Here is a 22,390-nt window from a genome sequence, read left to right as displayed (position 1 = left end):
AACATTCTGCTTAAATGGGGTTTCTGTAGTCATTTATAGAAAATGATTTTAAAAAGTAAGTTGACAATGTTTGACTGCACTCTTCATAAAAGATTCAAGTTAACATTTACATTTAATCCTAATGATGATTTTTAGGGGGACTCAATCCAAAAGCACCCAACAATGGCTGACCTTCACTTGATTTGGTTTTCTTTCCCAATGCTCTCTCGAGATGAACTCAGACCACTGGCTGATGTTGGAAATGTTTAAAAGAAACTCATAACAAGAGAAAAGGAATAAGGAAAAAAACAACTGAATTTTTTTGGATATTTCTCCAATCTGGTCTGTGGGGCAGCTTCATCCCCAGTTCTACTCATTCTCCTGTGAGACCATTATTGACTATGATCAGCAGCATAAACATAAACGGATCAGGTGTGGAGTGTTTGCTCCGATGGGCTGAGATTTAGTTCTCAAGTGAAAGCAAACAGAAAGTCAGACCATCTTTCAAAGCTTCGGACTGCTTCCTTTAAAAGTCAATTTAACTTAAAATATTATTGGGTGAAGAAACTGCCAAACAGAAACATATGCATGAAGAAAATGTTTGCAAAAAATATGCATAGGGAAGCCATCCGTCCATCCATCCATCCGTCCATCCATCCATCTATCTGTCCATCCATCCATCCATCTGTCCATCCGTCCATCCATTGATTCATCCATCCATCCATCCACCTATCTGTCCATCTCTTCCATTTGGCATAGGCACTGACTCTTGAATAGTCAGTTTGACTGCTTGTTTTAGTTAAAGCTTTAGGTTCCTTTGCTTTGTTATTTTTTTCACATGTGAAATCTTTTTTCTGTCTTTCCCAGTACAACACAGGACCACACAATAAACTGTTCCTGAATGGTTCTTGCTGGGGTTCCCTATTATTTCTGTATTATGGCCCCTCTGTACTTGGTATGTCTTCCACACTTGATGTGGGTGGGTGGGGGGTGCTACATGTCACAGTGGTTCCTTGGCTCCTCCCATCCTCAGCTGACTGAACTGACACAGTTAAACAAATCGACTGATGTTCACCTACTCTTCATGAGCAGTGATGAGATGGCAACAGAGCTCAGGTGATGTGAGGTCAGTTTGGTTGACCGTCTGCTATTCAGTTTTTTAGGTTTTTGTGTTGAGTTCTAATATCTACTTTTTTCAAGCACAAAGATGATGATTATAGAGCAAGCTGTGTACCTGATCATTTTTGTTGGTGTCCTTGTTCTTTTTACATGTTGCAGCATCTCATTGTTTCCTCCTGGAGTATTGTCTTCAGGAGTTATAACTTTGAGTTGTTGCTTCTATGACCATGGTAATGTCTGCAGGAGAAAATCCAATTCAAATTAACAGAGTTAATCCTGCTAATTTACTCTCACATATAATATCTTGTCTGAAAGTTTCTACAATGTTTAACTATTACTTGGCTTCTTGTGAACTTTGACATTTTCTGCTGTTTCTGCAAATTTGGCATTGATCATGCATTTCCTAAACTTTCTTAACCTTACTGCTAAAATATAAATCTTAACAGAGCTCATTTTCCCAAGAGCACATTAGTATTTCAGTGCAGTAAACTGACCTGAAAACCATAAATGCAATATTTGATTTCACTCGTCCATAAAGCTGCAGTCTAAACAATTTAAAAACCACTGAAACTCCAACTTTAGTGAATAGACTCAAATTTTTAGCTGATCTTCTGATGAAATGTTTTTTTGTGATCTGTAACTAGAGTATTTCCACTCCACATTGACATTTATGTCTATTGTAACAATCTACCGCTAATATTAAATGTGGTCACAAACAATTTACTTTCACTTTGTCTATGTTGAGCTTCAGTCTCATTATCTCCTGAGCAAACTTTGAGCTCTTCAGTGGGAGTTTTGTCTGCAGACTTAATAGAATTCTACCTTTTTACTACTGAAGGCTTGCTTTCTGTGAACAGCAGCCCTACTCAAGTTTTTCACATTAAAAGCTTTAGTTACCAGCTGATGGAACATCAGAAGGCTTTATTATTTCAGTTTAAGTAATTTGTGATCCAAGTTGAATTTATATCATAGATTCTGCAAAGTTGAACTGTTATAAAGAAGAATTACGGTACTTGCAGCCCATTTTATTAGAAATCAATTACATTTCAGACCACTGTTGTGATTTTTACTAGATATTAGTAAATAGTAGGAAAGCAAAAGATATCAGTCATTTTTAGCAAGATGGTAAAATACTCAAATTTTAGAGGCAATTTGTCCCTTAAAGTTTGAAATTAATTTGGCATGGTCTAAAGAAAAAAAAAGTTTCCGTATTTTTCAGTTGGTAGGCCTACTTATTATCAGTTTTGTTTGACAACAAACAACGGTTGTGGGCTTTGGACTGGTATTAACCTGGCGACCATCACTAGGTTTTCTAATTTGATCATGATTGAAGGAGACGTTTTTTAAATGGGAGAAAATGGATTTTGGATATTGAAAACTATATTTTGTAGACTAATAAGATAAAATGATATCTTGTAGCATTGTCCTATACCAACATTCAGTGAGTTTTGTGTGGATGTAAGCTATATGTGTGTGTGTTTTAACACAATTTCTACTGCACTGATACAATTTAAACTCTTTTCTTTGAGCAAATGTAAAAATCGTTTTTTTTGTGCGTTTTCCTTTTTTTTTTTTTAAATGAATAGGCTAAATCAGCATTTATTTGCCGAAGCAATTTTAGCAAAGCTCATATCCGTTTTTTAAGATTAATTTCTAAATGACAGCAGATGTATCTATTTCCCTTTAGAGCATCCTCCACATCTTCAGTGGGCAGCTCTAATCGTGAGCATCAACACTTCTGCAGAAAATGCAGTTTTTCTTGTTTTTTTTAGTTTATCATTAGGCTCATTAAGGAAGCTTAGTGAGTGTCAACTAGCTTCTTAAAAAATTCAACTTCTTTAGCAGATACAAACACTGTGTTACTTATGTCAACAGTGAAATCGGGTGTTTTATCCACTGTGTCTGAACTTGATGAAGTGATGATTCTTTAAGGATGAACAGTACATTTTTGGAAAAGTAGAGATGATAACTTCATTGGTACGCACATCAGGTGCTTTGTGTGGACATTCATATGGGCTTTCTTAACAAATATAAGCTCTATTAGCTTTAGCTAGGTTTGAGAACAATTATAAAAATGTCATTTTGTTGTGCGTTATGTTGTAAACAGCAACAAGTTTCTTTTTCAAATTACAGAAAAGTGCTCTTCTCCATGCAAATGTTGAGCTGGTTTTTATGTAGTATATCTACATAAAACTAGTTATTGCAGTTGTCAGCTTTTCGTGTTTTGAAGCTGATCAATCTTTTTTTTTTTTAAATAAATGTTTTCTGTTACAAACTTGCCCTGTAATGGACTGGCATACTGTCCATGGTTTACCCCGCCATTACCCCTTTATTGTCTGGGTAGGGTCCAGCTACCCCATGACCCTGGATGGTAATATTGCAGCTTTAGGACATTGATGTATGTATGTTGCGAGCATCAGCAAAGTGAAATCTAGAAATCAGATTTTGCTTTCAGTCTCAGAACCCTAAGCTGAAAGTGTCTTAAACATTCTTACAAGTTAGTAATACTTGTTTTCTGTACCCATGCAGTATGTATCAGCAAAGCATATCGGCTGTTTGTAATATTTTTAGTCTTGTGCTTCTTGAGATGTAATCTTGTGTGAAGCAGTTACAGGATACAAGACGAAAAATAACTGGCAGGGAAATATCTTTTAAACCAGAAAAAACATCAGTTTCACAGATGAAATAGGACCTTAAATTCTATTTGCTGCATTCAGTTAGTTGTTTGGGGATGAAGAATCAAAGTAGTTCACAAAGAGTTAAAATGTAAATATCTTTAATGAAAAGGTTTGGACAGAAATGGTGCTAAACCTAAGAGCACAGGAGAAACTGAAGCAGAGCTCACATTTGCAGTAATGATAAAAGAATAACTGCAGCTAAAAGATGATTTTCTTATATTTTCTTTCAGTTCATGAGAGAAAATCCCTGGTTTAATGTTTAATGCTAATTTAGCTGCAGCTGCTCAAATTTAAGGTTGAAATCATTTAAAGGACTTTTGACAAAAAAAGATTTAGAATCACAGAAGATGTATCTTCGAAACTAACCTTTACGAATCACTACCATGATATCCAAAAGCCTGTATCATGCCATTTTTATAGCATTAAAAAAACATTATCCATGTATACGATAATATATTACCTTTGGCACACAAAAGAACACGGTTTATAATTTTTTAGTTATTTTCCTAACCTCTTTTCCATTCCGGAAGTAAGACGACTCAATCTCTGAGGTTCCGCCTTTCTCTTCTTGCGGGTGCCGCCCATTTCATGACATCAACCTAGACCCGGCCTCAGCAGTGAGTCTGCGTTTCCCCCGCGAAAACAAACAACATCAGAACTTTTGCAAAGTTGTATGTGCAGATTATGCATGTAAAAGGAAAGAGTTTATCCGATCACCGCTAGCCCTCTGAGAAAGTGGGTGTCTGTTAGCCTGGGTCGGAGCTGGCAGCGCAGAGTCTTCCTAGAAAGGGGTGGTTCTTCACTTTTTGATGTCACAATGAGATAATCCACTCGTTTTCATGGATTTAGAGTGGCTGATGCTCATAGAGCAGGTTTTTAGAGGAATATTCATAAATGTGTGAAAGGATCAAAATACCACTTAGAGATTTCTTTACATGAGGAATGAACATTATAATAACTTAAAATCTCAAAAAAATGATTTTGCATGATATAGGCCCCTTCAATTCATTACTTAGTATATTTCTGTTATTATTAATATTTTTTTATTATTATTATTATTATAAGAGTTTATTTATCACACTATGTGGAAATTAGGTTCCAGTGCAACCCGAACAAGATCAGGCATACAACAGAAATACTCAAATACAGTTCAAAGGCGACTGAGGCGCAGCCGTGAAAGTCAGCGCGTCACGCTTAGCGTGGGTGTTGATGGTTTACAAAACGGGGGGGAGGGTGTCATAAGTGACAAAAAAAGTTGTATCTCAACACTGCGTACAATGTGTAGATGCATGAAAAAATCTAAACCATTTAAAACACAGTAGAACATATGCAGACAACACACAGTACACGGGGGGGGGGGGGTGTCTGTGGTTCAGTCTTATTCAAGCATTATAATTTATTTTAAAGTTTTTGTGAAAATTGGAAAATGAGTTGACAAATGTTTACCTTGAACTTCACATCTTTAAATTAAACTTAGAAATATTTGTTGTTCTTCTTATGCGACTATGAAATATCGGTACAGGAACTGTTAGACTTGGTTAGCTTAGATCTGGAGGTACTTACTAAAACATTTGATAAGTATTTCTTTTATGGTTTAATGTTGACATATTTTCTGTCGGACAGCGGTTCACCTGTTTAGACCACAGCAGAGTTCAGGTGAGTTTTCACTCCTGTCACACCAGGACGACTTTCCAACAAAACAGGCTCCGCAGAGTGGTGGTTATGTTTTTTATATGTGCGTTGAATGTACAGATAAATGAAGCTTCACAGGACAAATAACAGGAAGTCACTTCTCTACAACTATTAGATTTGGTGCTTTGAACTTCTTTTCATTGTAGAAGAGCAGTAGTGTTGTCTTTTGGTACGCATGTTTGTGTGGTGGGTGGGCGTCATGCAGCTGAAATATGTTATCATATGTAAGATTACTGCCCTTTTAATAAAGAATCTTCTCCTTCTAGCCAGAAGCAGTTTTACCTCAAAGAGCAACAGAGGAAAAAGAAAAATCATCTCAGTTACCTCCATGGTGTCTCAGGTCTGAATCTGAGCAGTTGGACAGCTCAGTCACCTCCCTTCTGTTAGATATGTGCTTCTTTTTGTTCCTTAAGAAACCCCCCCCCACACACACACACACACACACAACCCATGCAGTGTCCCCGAACACCACAAACGCTTTCACAAGACATAAATGGTTCTGCCTGTTGTCATGTTCTGCATTAGGCAAAAGTGTGGTGAACTTTGTGGGAGGAAGCCAGAATGTCAGAGTCATTTCTACCCCCCCTCCCCTCAAGACTGTAGTTGTCATGGTTACGCAATGCCTTAAATGTCTTTTGGTGCAGCCCCCATCTATGCCACTTACACATGCTATACAAGCAGGCTTATGCGACACTTGTACAAAATCAAGCAGAAAGCAGCGTTAGGGACGTAACCCGTGTGCTATCCTAGGCACTTTAATCTTGGGAGTTGGGTCATCTAGACCCACTAGACAGTGCTCTGAACCTTTTTTCTTCAATGATTTGTGATCTTCACTGGTGTCCATGGATTACATGAAATCTTTCCACCTTTATCCACCTTTGTCATGGTAGGGAGAACACGTCAATGTAAGGGTGGGGTCATCTAAGATAGCACAAGGGTTAAGTCAGTCATAATTTCACCAAAAATAAAACAAATGAAACCCATATGAAGCCCTACTCAAGACATCTGGCCCATGGAGCATCAATGGACATGCATCTGTGAGTCAGCTTTCCTTTCAGCCCCATATGATGATGAGCACATCCATAGCAAAACCAAAGAATATATTCTTGCATCAATAGGAACTTATGCTGAGGATTTAAGCAGTTCTTTGAGTTTCATCTGAACAGATGTCCAGCTTCACAGCTATGAGCCGTATCCAAAGCTCTCGTCTTCACCTTTGCACATGCACGATTCAATCACACGCTCTGACGTTCAGTCTCAACCAATGCAGGGTGAACGGTTAAATGGTCTCTTATCTAGCCTGAAGACCATTATTAAAGCCAATACATGGAAACCATGCTTACGGTGCAGACAGGTTAATGACAGTTTGGTGAGCTGGAACAAAAGAATGGACTGCTGTGGTCCCATAACGGTTTTTAAATGTATGTTTTTTTGTCCTATATATTTAGGTCAAAGGTCAAGGTCCCACTGTTTTCAGGTTTCAACAAGTCCAGCATGGTAACTAGAAAAGCAAGATTTCTTTGGGCTACGTAGACATTTATTGCGTTTTACCTGGCCTCAGGAGTGTTTTTCACAGCTGAGTAAAAATAACTGTTCTTCACTTCTTTCAGGCATCTGCTGTAGGCTTTATCAGGTTTATTTTATATCAAAAACAAACCTTGACAAACAAACCTTGCCTGGGGTGCGGAGCGGGTCTCCCTTGGGGGGTTCTGGCTTGTACCTGGGGTTGGGCGGGGGGATGCCCAGGACTCCTGGGTGGTGATGGGGTGCTCGTCTGGGGCTGTGGGTGCCCTTCTCGGGTTGGGCCCTGCATTGGGCTCTTCCGGCGCGGCGAGGGGGCTGCTGTCCTGGTTGGGCTGGGGCGGCGCTCTCTTTCCCCCCGTGCCTCCCTGCTCTCTGGCTCTGGGGGCCTCGCAGCGGTCCTGCTGGCCCTGGCCTGGGTGGCGGATTTGGTCGCCCGGGGGGCGGTTGTTCCTTGCTGCTACGGCGGGGGTCTTGGTGTGGGGGTGGCTGGGCGCTCCCCCTCCTTCTTTTCACATTCCACCATCCATTTTAGAAGAACATGATCACTCACTTGAGCACAGGTGTTAGCTCACCTTTGCACAAATACTTTGCGTGATTTAATTAATGAAATATTTCACACTAGTTGGTTAAAGGCATAAGTATGCGTGTGTGAACACTATCTGTTTTGTGTAAATGTTGACATGTGGATATTTTTGCAGCTAGCAGGTGTGTTGATAACATTGGAGTGTGTGTGTGAACAGGCCCCGCCCTTTTTGTACTACATTTGAACCTTACCGTAATGATAAACAACCAGTAAACTTGCTGCTCTATGCTGCTTCATGGTCTTATCCCCCCCCCCCTCCTATTATCACCCTCCTACCCCCCCCTCTCTCTAACGTCCCTCTCTCTTCTTCCCCTCTTTCCTTTTCCGTCCGGTCCAACACCAAAGATTTTCAAATATGATTGAAATTAATAAAGTTTGGCCTCAATTACAAAAGGGGTTTATTCAGACATACCTTTGGTTTGTCTGAAGATTAATAACCCCTCTTGTTAAAGTAAAATATGTCCAACACAAGAGGCCCTCAGTTGTCATCTGCCTGCCCAGCTTTTGGACAGGACAAGTTGGAAAAAAAAGAAAAAAAACTTGAAATTGCCTTCATGTTGTCCAGACTAAATTATTGCAGCTCTTTGTTTGCTGGGTTACCCAAGGCAGCAATAGCCAGGCTGCAACTGGTCCAAAACGCAGCAGCCAGATTTATTTGTGGGGCAAAGAAGTTTGATCACAGAACATCAATCTTGGTCTCTTTGAAGTAGGTGTCAGTGCAATATTTGCTTTTTATTCAAATTCTGATCCGTACTTTTATCCCTTGTGCTATCTTAGATGACCCCCCCCCCTTTCCATTGAGGTGTTCTCCCTACCATGACAAAGTTGGATAAAGGTGGAAAGATTTCATGTAATCCATGGACACCAGTGAAGATCACAAATCATTGAAGAAAAAAGGTTCAGAGCACTGTCTAGTGGGTCTAGATGACCCAACTCCCAATGTTAAAGTGCCTAGGATAGCACAAGGGTTACGTCCCTGGCAGCTAGGGCTCATTCTTACCCCTCCAGTCCTTACACTCCGTCGACCAGTTTGTAAGAATGGTTCCCAGAGCTAAATGTAAGTTTTGGGGGACCTTGTGTTTGCTGTGTTGGCTCCTAAACTATGGAATCAGCTGCCACCGGCAATTAGAGAGGTCTTGCTCTTGGAGAATTTAAAAAAAGAATTGTTCCTCCAATTCAGTGCTTTAGCATCAGCCTAGCCCTGTTATTATGCTGGTTTAAATCTCTTAAATTTGCTTTATGCTTTTTATCATTTTATGTTTTATGCTTGTACAATGTTTTGTTCTCCCTGTTTTTACAGCACTTTTGGTCTCCTTGGCTGGTGGTGGAAGGTGCTTTATAAAGAAATTAATGATGATGATGAAGTGATATTTAAGGACACCAGTTGCCTGTGGACCTGTGAAGTCTTTTATGATTCAACTTCAACTGCTTTCTTTGCACGGTTGTTCCTAAAAGAACGATTCTGTTGATTTGTTTCACCATGTGATGATCACCATGCGCCAAGCTTGAAACATTCATCCATGCTCTGCTTTCAATGACAAATGCTTTTAGTGTTTAGTTTCTCACTCTTCACTTACACCACAGCTGAGAGTTTAGGACAAAACCAGATCCAAACAAATTTGTTCTGGTTTGTGAAACTAATGAGAACCCTTTACACATATAAGACAAAACATTCCACTTTTGCCAAAATGATTGGAAACCTGGCTAATATAAAATGTGGCCCAACTTACCTTCATAGGCCACAAGTGTGTCTGAATCTGTTTGCCCAGAAAATATCTGGGTCAAATCTCTGTTTGTCATCCAGAGATCTAGCTGGTCTATCCCACTTGTGTTTGGCCAGCAGTAACAGGTTCATTAGGCGGGCTCATTACTCCAGCATGAACATCTTCTATCTTCTTCACAGTCAACAGTGTCAAGAGTATTTTATTAATTTGCTGCTTTTTAGAAATGAAGGCAGGCTTTTCTCTCAATCGGTTTCCAAATCTAATGGAGATGTTAAAGAAGCTGAAAAATATGATCATGCAAAGATAAGGGGTCTCTGCTCAGCTTTTGAGGCAGTAAACGTCCTGTAAAAGTCCTGTTTCATTTAATTCAAAATTTTCTCCATGTTTTTTAAACATAAAATATATCCATAAATAACAGATTCACTGAGAAGGGGTGCTACATTTTAGACTCAAGAATTTTGAACTGACATAATTGGTACAGACCTTAAAATGGGTTGTTTGACTGCTGGGATTGCTTCACTTTGGGCTTGAGGAGGCAGGTGACTTGTTTCACAGCCAACTTGAACCGATAGTGGTTTGTGGGAATCCGGCACCATGAATGTTGGGACTGGAATAAGCAAAAGCTGTTTGTGAGGTTTTTATTTATTCTTTATCTATTTATTATTAGATATTCCACTTTTGTGAAGTTTAGACATTATTTACAAGAATTTTTTTTTCATCAAAAAAATATTCCAGCAAACTGACGACCTGTCCTGGGTAAACCCCGCCTTCACCCAACAGCAGCTAGGAGAGGCTCCAGTGATCTCACAAGCCTGATAGGGATTCAGTGGGTTCAGAAGATGGATGGGATGGAAAATATTTAAAAAAAAATTAAGGGTCTGTAACTAAATGTATTTTTGGTCTCAAATGATAGTCAACTTTTAAGTTTTAAAACCTTTAGTTAAACTTATTTTTAACTTTAACAAGATGCCTTTAAAACAACTGGTTTGGTCTTATTTACAGGAAGAGGGTTTTATGCATTTTCACGAATGAAACATCAAAAATGCAGTTAAAGAAACATTTAAAAAAAACAGATGATTTCCTGAAGCTTAAAAAATAAGAAACAATTCTTAAATCAAGTTTCAAATCCTTGAAGTTTATTCTCAAGTCAAATCTTAAGTATCATGTTTTGAGACATAAACATGAGCCTTTTTTACTTTCATGGCTTTCACAGAGTATGTTTTTTCATTCACTCTTCTTAAATCAGTGAATAAAAGCTTCACCATCACCAAACTGTTGATGTCTGAGAATATTTGGAGTAAAGTGGCTTCTGTTCTGGTTGCCTCTGTGGTCTCCTGAAACTCTCTTGCACTTTGTGTGCAGTGGAAGCAGTGGTAGAGTTCGACTATGAGGCTCAGCAAGAAGACGAGTTGAGCCTGACGGTGGGTGACATCATCACGAACATACGGCGGGACGATGGTGGATGGTGGGAGGGGGAACTTGGCGGACGCAGAGGCCTTTTCCCTGATAACTTCGTCAGGGTGAGTAGTTGCAAAAGAAACACTCAACCTCTTATGTCTTCATCAACCTCCTCAAAGTGCTGCAACAGATGTGCTTTATGGTCAACTTCAGAGTGAGAATGCTCATGCTCGCAACATTTTGGTTAAATATTTAAGCAAATAATTAATGATTACAAACCTACACAAAAAATGGAAATTTAAAGATTCTTAAAGATTTTAGCTAAAGTTGCATTGTAGTTTACTTCCTGTGAACTTCCTCTAAAATCCTAAAGATCTTTAAAAGCTTTCACATTCAGCCAAATGAAAAAGATTTCTTCTTCAAATCTCTGAGGTTTTGCTTATTATCATATCCTGAAGTTTGACTCACAGCTATATTAAACAAAATCAACCAGGGGGCAGGAAAAAGTTCCTCCTCCAACCTGTTTTTTTTATTTTTACACAATTGAATGAGATTGAGTGAAACTAGCATTTGGTGTTATGGGTATATTACAGTTCTTATTGGAATTTAAGTAAATTCAGCTTTTTCCATTCCTGTGTCCATCAGCTCAATTAAAATCCACTTTTTTTATAAATAATCACTTCACAGTTTGTTAGTTTTCTAGGGGGCAAGAACTTTGTTCTTGTGTTTGTCGCAGTGGTTAGATATTTAACTCTTTCCATCACATTTTGGCACGCTAAACCACTAACATGTGGCATGTATAAAAAGGCAACTTTCTGCATTTGTTTAATTTGTGACAACAATTTCTACCTCAACACTTTGCTGTGTTGAAGCCACATTTACACCAATGTACCAGTTTAAAATCTGAGAACTGTAACTCCTTCCTTAAATACACATTTTTGGGTGCCCTGGTTGTGGTACACTGGAGTCTTAGAACTGCCGTTAACTTTAGACAATCACTGATAAACTTGAATATTTCCATGGCTTATAGTATTCAACAGCAAATAAATGTATCTGATGAACAGCATCAACTAGAACATGGCAGTTTAACCAAAACAAGTTTACTGCTTTGTGGAGTTTTGGAGACTTAAAGACAACAAAGAACTGCTGGTTTATCAGAAAAATACTTGAGTTTATATTTGGGTAAACTCATAAGGTCACCCTGTTCACTTATCTGTTCTGAGTTTATTTTATGTAGAAATCCTTGAGCCTCGTGCACGTCCATTTTCTTATCCGTGGTTTAAAACTATAAAACTTATAAATCAAACAAAATGATTTCCTGGATTCTTTGTCTTCTGTCTGTCTCTGACATTTGTAATGTTTCTATGATGAATATTTCAAACCAAACTCAGATTTTTCAGCTGGAGTTACAGAATCTGTGAATGACAAACACTTTTTTGCCCCTCTGTAAGTAAAAGGGGATTGTGTCTGTTATTTTCAGAATTCTCTCAGACTAATCTCATTTTAAAGTCATCTTTATTTCAAATAATTTCAGTATTGCATATTTGTTTTTCTGTACAGTATACTGTCCCTTTATGATTAGTAAATAAACAGATAGCAGTTTATAATTAAACAGTGTATTTTTTTAAACATTTTTTCAGAGTTTATAGTCAGCATTGACAGGTTGTCAGTACTTCTCTGTTATCCAGATGGAAGTGGATTTTTCAAGGGTTTAAGTTTAAGTTTGGCTCAGAGTAGATCAGACATCTAGATGCAAGAATGTAAAAGAAAATTTTACTTCGTGAGATGGGCTTTTTTGGTGATGAAAAGAAGGAAGTATCTTTTTTACTCTCTGATGAGAGGAAGTGGTCAAGTACCACAAAGCCTAGCCAACAGGACACGGTTTGAGAGTGCTACAGAAGTCCGCCCATTGTCAGGCTGCATTAGTGATGACTGAATGTCACCGCTCTGCGGACAATGAGCCTGTAATATAATGTGTGCATTTGTGTGTGTGGTAGAGAGACAGAGGTAGGCAGTAATGTAGTTGACTGATCTGTCACTAGACTGCAGTTACAGGTCACAGTCGTATTATCTGTATGGAAAACTGATGTGGGTGGAAAGCGGGAGTCTTTCAAAAAGGCCCAAAGAAGTGAATGTATAAAAGATTTCTTAGTTTAGTGAACTGTAGTGACATTAGCTTTCCTGAGATTGTAACCATCAATGGTGGTTTACTGGAGAAGCTTCTGCTGTGTGTTTGACTTTTGTGACACGTTTCATGTTTTATCTACTACAACTAGAAAAACCCACATTAGTAATTAAGGGAAGTTCTGTGTGCTCCATTCTGTTGAGTATTTATATGAAAACTCGTTTGACAACTTCTGTTTGCGCTCCTGTAGAAATAACGGAAATCCTCTTGGTGGAAGGATTGGATTATCTTCATTAGCAGCCTATTAAGTTTAAATTTGGATCACATGGTTTGGTTTGACATAAGAGCCTTCGGTGAAAACAGACAGTTCCTCACAAAGCAGAATGCATATTCGCGCAGTGCATTTGAAAGGGGAAGTCCTCTTAGAACAAGCCTGAAGAATTCCTTCCTCTTCATAAACGAAATACACAATTTTCTGAAAAACCCAAAAGATTCATCAACTTTTCAAAACAAATGTTTTTTGTTTGTTTCTTTGTTGGCAGTTTTATTTTTATGTCTCCTCCCTCCCTTGCCTGCTGACAAAATATGTCTCAACTTTGTAGTTTTAGGGTTTTATAGGACATAAATGTATATTCAATGTGTAACAAACACATGTGCTTTTCTAAAAAGAGGAAATCCTATTTTGCACCACAGTCACTACAGTGGGTTACACATTGATGTGTACAGGCATTAAAGTTGTTTTCTTACTGGGGAAAGACTAATATTTGGCAGTTCTATACTGTAAGTCTAGACAATGTACTGCTTTAGCTTGCTGTTTGCATCAACAGCAGACTGCTTTGGGTCTGGATGTGAAGTACATAAAAAAAGATAATCCGCCTTTTAGGAAGTGTAAAGTAAACCACATCACTGACTATAGGACCTTTAGACATAATGCAAACAAACACACCGACCCAACACAGCAGTGGGTATAAGGCAGCTGCATCCTGTGGAGATATGATGAATCACGTTTGCTTCCTTTCTTTTCCACTAAATTTCCTTTAAACTCAGGGTTACCTTTGTATTGCTTAGCAGAGATTTCATTTGTGTACAAATGTCAGGAAATAATAAAAGCCTGCACAAAATCAGGTTACTTTTTAAAACTGCCCTTAACATGTTAAATATTCAACATGACTGATGTATTTTACATTTGAACCTCTCCAATATTAAGCATTTGTTTTGTTGACTAAGGCTGCTGCTAAACATTGCCATTCCTTTACTGTTCAAAAAGACAGTAAGATGTGGACAAAGTGATGTCTGCGGTGATCTTTCCATGCAGTATTTCTGATTATAAAGCTTTATCTCCAGCAGCTGGTCTATACTGTGTTTCTAGATGAATCTTGGTGATTTTCTGTGTCTGTGTGTTGTATTGGGTAGTTTTACAGCCACCAAGGTAAGATCTGCATCTAAAATCACACAGGTTTCTGAAGGTTTCACAGGGTTTCTGAATTTACACACATCCAGTTGAAAGTTGATAAGTAGGATTGGATCCTTTCTCTCTCAGCTTCAGGACCAACAATTAAAATGTCTGTTTTGTCTTGATTGAGCCTTAGAATTTTCTCTCCTATCCATGTTTCAATATCTAAAACACAACTTAAAAGGTCATCAATGGGTCCCATGTCATCAGGAAACACAGCCACATATAACTGGTTGTCATTAGCATAACTATCACAGTTTATGCTGTGTATCCTGATGATATCACCAAGCGGAAGCATGTAACGTTTAAAAAGTGTGGGGCCAAGGATTGTACCTTGTGTCAGTCCGTGCCTCCCAGATGATGCATCATTTACACTGACATTAAAATCTCTTCCTGTGAGGTAGGATTCAGACCAGCTGAATACTGTTCGAGGGATGCTTACCATGCCATGCAGTCTGTTTAAAAGAATAGAGTGGTCAACTGTGCGGAAGGCTGTACTCAGGTCCAGCAATACTTAAACTGATGTTTTCTTTTTGTCAGTGTTGGACCTCAAATCATATATAACCTTGACCAGCGCCGTCTCTGTGGAGTGATGTGGTCTAAAACTAGACGGAAATTTTTCTAAAATATTATTTTTATTAATAAAATTCTTGAGATGAATAAAAACTATTTTTTTCTAAAATTTTACTTATGGCAGGTTTGACACTGGTCGGTAATTGTCTAGATTTGAGATCACTCTTCTTTAGAGTGGGTCTTACGATAGCAGTCTGTAAGTATCAAGAGAACATAAATGCTAAACTGTTTGATTAGTTTCATCTAAAGACAAAGCTTGAAGCAGCTTAAATCAGCTATAAGCACTAAATACTGCCTGACCCAAATAGACCTAGACCCTCCCCTTACAGTAACACATTTCATGGACCTTAAAAATCCCAAACTCACCTCCAAAATTTATAAGATGTTATCAGACATAGATGAAACCATTTACTTACCCATGACAAAATGGGAGTCTGAGCTATCATTGAATTCTAGTGATCAATTTTGGCTACAGATCTGTTTGAATGCCTTTAATATGACCAAAAGCCCTAATCTGCAACTTATTCAATACAAGATTCTCCACAGAACTCACTACACCGGACAGAGGTTATTTAAAATGGGTCTCAATCAGTCTGCTATATGCACACAGTGCATAGGTAACAACATAGACGACTATTTGCATGCTCTGTGGGTCTGTCCACCTGTCCAATCATTCTGGCGTAAGGTTTGTGAGGATTTATCAATCTGGTTTAATCATAAGATTTCTGCTTGCCCCAAATTCTGCTTATTAGGTGACCTGAATAACATCAACATGGAATCTAACAAGGCTTATATGGTTCTCACCGCTGTATGTATCGCAAAGAAAACTATCCTCCTAAACTGTAAATCTAAAAATAATCTTAGCATTAACCACTACAGAAACCTCATGTCAGAGCATATTAGTTCTGAGATAATGTCCTCCACAAAAAACCTGTCGGCTTCAGACTCTCCCTGGCTCCAGCTGGTTAGTCACATCACCTAGTGGGGGTGGGATGGTGATAGGTTGAGCCGGGTCCTGGCTGGTTGGGTGGGCCGGGGTGGGTTTGGGGGGGTGGGCTCTGCCGGGCCTGTCGTTCTCCCGGCTCGGGGCTCTGGTTGCCTGGGTGGGGTGGTGGTGGGGGCGCACACTCTGCCGGCAACTTGGCAGGGGTTCCTGGGCGGGTGCCTTCTGGGCGCAGGGTAGGCAGTGCGGCTGACCGGGAACGGCGGCCGGGTGCCGTGCTGGGTGGCTGGTCGCCGTGGCGGGGGCTGGGGGGGGGGGCTTGGGGCTCTGGGGCCTGGGGTCGTCTGCCCGTGGCTGGTGTTTCGCCCGTGGCCGGTGGTTGGCGCGTGGCCTGGCCCCCCGGGGGTCGACGCCGCAGTCACAGCAGGGGTTAATGGGTTCACTTGGGTGGGTTTATTTAATTATTATTATTATTATTATTATTATTATTATTATTATTATTATTATTATTATTATTATTATTATTATTATTATTATTATATTAATTATTTTATTATTATTATTAATATTTTATTATTTATTTATTTTTTGGGGGGGGCCTGGGGGGGCAGTGTGCTAGTCCTTAGGGGGTCGGGGTATGAATGGTGGGGCTGGACCCCCTGCCCCCCCTGTTCTGGCGCCGGGACCCTTCCTCGCTGGCTGTCTCTCGGCGCCGCGAGGCTCTGGCCTCCAACTGCGGCTGGCTTGCCGTTTCTGGCTGCCCGGCCGCTCTGGGAGGGGGGGCGCCTACCGCGGCCGGCTGGGGGGCCGGTCGCTCGGGGGAGCCTTCTCCCCCGGTTGTGCCCATCCGCCCGCTCCTCCCCGCTCTCACCCAAACAAATATTGCACACAGGCACATAGGGCCCCGGGATCTGGATGGGAGGGGTATGCTGGCGGGGCTCACTGGGGATGCCCCTCTCTGGGTTCTAGTTGGCACCCGCCCTCCTCCCCGCTTTTTACTTGCATATTAGACACTCTGATTCATCTAGGGCCTTGTGGAGAGGGTATGGTGGAGGGGGGCACGGTGAAACATCCGTGCTCACTGGCCCCCCCCACAATTTTAACTTCCTCTGTAGACACACACACTGCATGCTAGCAGCACACACACAGCAAATACACACCACTCACAGAGGGACTCCGGAGTGGGGGGCTTTGCGGCTTGGCAGCGGTGGAGCCCCCCACACTGGTGACCTCCTATTTTACCTGCAGCACACACACAGCACTCCCACACCTCCATACATGGGTGGGGTCGGGGGGGGGCAGCCGGTCTTCACCCGCCTGGTCCTCTCAGGGCGGCCGGGCTTATGGGTATCCTGTCGGCTGCGGGAGGGGTCGGGCATGCGGCGCTGGGGGTCGGCCGGCTGGGGGGGGGGGGTTACTGTGTGGCGGCGGGGGTAGGGAGGGTAACCAGATGATTGTGAGTATGTGTGTGTGAGTGCATGGGTAGGACCGACCTGGGGGCTGGCTCGCTGGGACCCTCTGGGGCTTTCCCTCCCCATCACAGAGAGGGGAGGGCACTGACAGGGTTGGGGAGGGGGGGTCAGATATTATGGCGGGGGGGGGGGGGGGGTTGTAGTGCGTAAGGTTTTAGGGGGGTGGCTGTGGCTGTGGGTGCGTGGCGATCCCTGGGTTGCTAAGGTCGCGTGCCTGGGCTGGCTTGCGGGGACGGGGCGCCGGTCGGGTGGTGGCTGGCTCATGGGTTCCGGGGGCCCTGGCTTTGTCCCTGGCCTTTGTCTCGGTGTCCGGCGCCCGGTGGCCCCCATGGCTGCCGCCTGGTACGGCTAAGCGCTCCTGTCTTGTGGCCTGGGGGCCGGACACTGGGTTCGCTTGTGCCTCTGGGCATTGGGGGGGCCCCTGTAGGGGGGCCCTCTCTGTGCCTGGCTGGTGGGGTGGGCGGTCCCCTCCTCCTCCCCTCCCGGGCTGCCTGGGTCCGGATGCTGGGGGGGCTTCTGGCCTGGGGGGCTCTCCTCCCCTTTCCTGGTCTGGCTGGTCTGGCTGGGTAGGTTCTGGCTCCCTTTATGAACACACGGTTCACGTCGGCAGCATGCATGTATCTCCACCCCCACGTGCACGTGCACACTGCCACACTCCCTGTCTGCTTCATCCCTCCTCCTTACCTACAGTGTATTGATGGACAGATTTTTTTTCGCTCATCTTAGTGTCAGATTTTCACCTTTGATGTTACATTCGTCTTTCCTGCAGATCTGGTATAATTGTTACAGCTTAAATTAATAACTTAGTCAAATCAGTGCTTGTATCCCCCACCTTTTCACCTTTCTTCCTTTTACTCTCTTCCACCCTCCCCTCACATTCTTCCCCTCTCCCTCCCCACATACACTAAATGTAACAAATAAATAAAAAATAATACGACAAAAAGGGGTTTATACAAATCTACACTCTAGTTTCTTGAAGCTATATAACCTCTTTTTGTGATAGTAAAACCTGTCCAACACAAAAAGCCTTCAGCTCTAATCTGTTTGCTCAGCTGTTGGACAGAACAAGTTAAAAAAAAAAAAAAAAAAAAAGTTGACAAACATCCTTTGAATAAGTGAGGGGGTGGTTACGCTGAGAGCGAGCTGGGGGTGGGGGGGGCTCATTACCGAGTCTGTGGGAGAGAGAGAGAGCGCCTCATGCAACAACAACAACAAACTACATCAACACAAAAAAGTAAAGTAGACACACTGGACACTTAAGATGTAGCAAAATCTGGAAGCATTTCACTTTTATTGATAACACAAAGAAGGAGTGTATAGTTTGCAAGAAAATTATTCCATCGAGAACCGGATCCAGAACCAACTTGTACAAGAACCTGAGAGAATCTTCTCCAGAACAGAACATCCAGAACATACTGAGCAAAAAAACTAGACACATGATTCTCTAAATGGCAGCGTTTAGTGAAACAAAACCTTTTTTTTGGTTATGTTTTATTCTGTTTTACACATTTTAATTTGTATTTTGTGTTTTGATTGCAGTGTTTTTTGTTGTATTGATTTAAATTTGTTTTAAAAGGAAAAAGCAAAAATATTACATACCAGTAGTTCAAAACTGAAATTTTACACAGGTGTTTTTTTTTATTATTTTTGTTTTTCAACATTTTTGGATAAATCAATTCATCTTTTATTCATTACACCCCTAATCATCGCCCTTTAACATGTTTTTGTTGCTGTACATCTAGTAGACCAGGAACTGCCTCAACAAATGTTTTCACTCATCAAGTGTTCTTTCTTTACCTATAAAAGCAAAAACAAACTGATTCATTATTTGGAACAGAAGTGCATAAATACATTTTCACACAACCAAACAGTAAATATTTGGTTTTCTAGGTTCAGTTTTTACTGGAGGATTGAGACTGAAAGTCTGGTAGTTTCCTCTTTGAGATATAGAAAAACAGCAATGTGAAAATTTGTTAAGAACCAAAACACAACTGCTGCCATAAAGAATATAATTTCAGTTCTGTCTTTTACTTTTAAACTCAACTCTTTCTGTTGCAAAAATGAGGATCTGCACTAAATGTTAGGTTTTATTTAGACTGTTAACTATGGGATGCCTGAATCATCTCTCAGTTGAAAGCTAAATGTACATCTCATGCTGGCAGAAAGGTTCTGACCTGTGTACTATGTTCAGACCTAAAGTGTGATCTAGAAATGTCTTCTAGCCTCACATAATCCTCTTGGGACCACTAGCTAATTCCCAGTCAAACCATCTGAGGGGTTGGTCCGTGTGAGTCAATGCACCCATGCCTGTTTGCTTCAGTAAACTGCGTTCACCACAGTCCAGGGCTTATGAAACTGTGTCATCATGAATAGGGGGAGGAGACGTTAACCATCACATCTATTTATCCTGAAACTCTTTGTTTGATTGCTTTTGTGCTGTTGGTGAAATCTTGGTATTCCTCCTATTTAAAGGTTTATCCATCCATGTGAATATTTCACTGTTTCAGGGACAGAGAAAGAGCTCCAGCTGTTATGTTTACCAGGTTTATGGTTGATTTATTTTAGGTATCTTGCTCTGTTCCAACTGCTGTTCTGCATAGGTCTGAACCCCCTCAGCCAAATAATCAACAAGACTGGCCATGGATACTTACTCAGAGATGAAGCCGACATCAGTCACCTCCTCTGGACGACATCAAGCTATATGCTAAGAGCGAGCGTGACATTGACTCCCTGATCCACACCACCAGGATCTACAGTACTGACATTGACAGGATCTGTAGCGAGCGAAGAAGCAGTTGAGCTCCTCAGTCCGTGTCGCATCAGGAGCAGCTGTGTACACATTACAGGCTCTGAAGTTGGTGATGTCTTAAATACCCTGCCATACTTCTCGTGAGTTGCTGCTGGAGAGGTGAGACTCAATATGTGCATCCTGTAGTCTGCCTTGGTTTTTTTGATTCCTCTTTTCAATTCATTACAGTCTTCACTGTATAGTGCCCCGTCACCTGACCTGAAGGCAATGTCTTAGGCTTTGAGGAGAGTGCGGACCTGGCTAGTTATCCAGGGTTTTCTTGTTTGAGAAAACCCGAATGGTTTTGTCAACAGTCACATTCCCAATGCAGATCCAAATAGGGGAGGGTCCCTTAGCCATAGGAGGAGGAGCTTGGTCATTTGTAGAGAGCTCAGAGCACTCGACAGGAGTACTGCTCTCTATAGCGAGTAAAGCCAGTTGAGGTGGCTTGGGTGTCTGGTCCAGATGCTTCCTGGGAGTTATTTCAGAAAGCAGGTTATGCTAGCTCCCACGATAAGTTTGAGGCTAAAGAAGTGTACAACCACCGCTTTCGGTTCCTAAAACAGAGGTATGTTTCAGGATATGTCAAGTTGCCATGGCAACTCATGCTCTGAACATAACCTGGTTTAGTTGAAGCTTAGTTTGTTTTCAGAGGGGTGAAGCAGAATGGCGTGTCCATTTGAAGATGATTCAGTGGATGAAGAAGCTCAGATAATACTTCTTCCACCGTGAGAGGGTGATAAGAATATATATCGATGTTTTTTCTTTTTAAAATGATTATTTACTGGAGTGTTATCGTTTTTCTAGAGACTCCTTAATTTATTTAACAAATCTTTTGAAACCGTTCGTATCGAACGTGACACATCGGGGAGCAGCGCTGAGCACCGAGAACATTTTATGTTTTGCCTTTCGTTTTTTTGCGACTGGGAGTTTTTTCTACAGCCTGGGTAATGCAGAACATGTGGGAAAGGCAACTGTGTGTCGGGCAGTTCGGACAGCATGTCTGGCACTCAAACGCCTCCTGGGATGTTTTGTGCAGTTCCCTGGCCATAAACCACTGAGGGTCATTAAAGAGGAATTCCACAGAATAGCAGGTTTGTTCGTTAATTTTATTTGACAGAGTAACACACTGCTTTATCAATATATCAATACTTTTTTCAGTCACATGCATCCATGCACCCAAATGTGATTGGGTGCATGGATGGAACTCACCTTCCTATTAAATCTCCTTCAGTCAATGAAGGAGATTATGTTAATAGGAAGTCCATGCATAGCATCAATGTGCAGGTAACAAGATATGGCAGTTGTATCATAAGTCCTATCATCCTTTATTCAGACTGATTACTGTTCCCCACTATCTAGGTATTATGTGATGCCACCCACCTCGTCACAAACATAGAAGCCAAATGGCCCTGTTTTGTTCATGATGCCAGCATATTTAGAGAGTCATCATTGTGTCCCAAATTCCACCAGGGTATAAATTGCTTTACATTCCTTATACAATGTCATGCATTTAATGTGATGTAAATAATACAATATAACTGCTATTATAGGACATTTCAATGGCTACTTACTGGGGGACAGGGGGTATCCTTGCCTGCCATTCTTTATGATCCCCTACCCTGAACCTCAGCCTGGACCACAGGTACATTTTAACCTGGCACACAGCAGAACACGGGCCAGGGTGGAGAAGACCATACAAATCCTGAAAGCTCGATTTCAATGCCTACGTGGGCTCAGAGAGGGCATGTGACATCATAGCTGCATGTGCCGTACTGCACAACATCGCCACAATGAGAGGTGAGAGGGCCCCCCCCACCTCTTGAAGAAGACGGCCCAGAGGATTCCCCATTGGATCATGCTGACTAAAGAGATGGCAGGGTGGTACGGGACATGATCAGCCTACATTACATCCAATAAAAACATCCAATTTAAAAAAACATGACTCAAAGGCTGATATTTTTTATTCCTTTATTTGCTGTAATGAAATAAAGTGACTTTATTGCTTAATCGTCATAAACAATTAACAGATTAAATATTCACATGTGTCTCACCTTCAGCTGATGCTCCAGCAATTCTATTTCAAGGTCACATTTATGTATTTTACGCTGGAGATAGACCTTGTACAGCTCTTTGGCAGGCAACTAAAAAGACAAAGTAATTCCACATGATTGGCATTTGATGTTTGCAATAAAAACCAAATATTAACATGAGATAATTTATCTGCAGAAATGTTCTTACCAAGGTTCATGGTGGAGCAGCATTGACCCGCATCTGCTGCAACATCCCCAGCAATACTGTGTGAAATTGCAATGATATTATGTATCTCATTTAAAACA

The 22,390-nt window shown here is 41.2% G+C and overlaps 1 protein-coding gene across 5 annotated transcripts in view; it reads left to right on the top strand.

The window, feature by feature from the left end:
• The window catches only part of sh3kbp1 (SH3-domain kinase binding protein 1), a 46,950-nt gene that overhangs the window by 940 nt on the left and 23,620 nt on the right, over nucleotides 1-22,390 (top strand). For 4 of the 5 annotated variants that reach the window (XM_078938717.1, XM_011489134.4, XM_011489133.4 and 1 more), the window contains exon 2: nucleotides 10,662-10,819. The exons of the other annotated variant lie outside the window; for it this stretch is intronic. In XM_078938717.1, the coding sequence (XP_078794843.1) occupies nucleotides 10,662-10,819 (158 nt within the window). The remainder of the gene's footprint in view (nucleotides 1-10,661; nucleotides 10,820-22,390) is intronic. 5 annotated transcript variants of the gene reach the window in all.

This window comes from Oryzias latipes, chromosome 20 (genome assembly GCF_053564925.1).
Source record: "Oryzias latipes strain Hd-rR chromosome 20, Olatipes_Hd-rR_3.1".
Taxonomy (NCBI): Eukaryota; Metazoa; Chordata; class Actinopteri; order Beloniformes; family Adrianichthyidae; genus Oryzias; species Oryzias latipes.
This window is presented reverse-complemented; position numbering and strand designations above follow the sequence as displayed.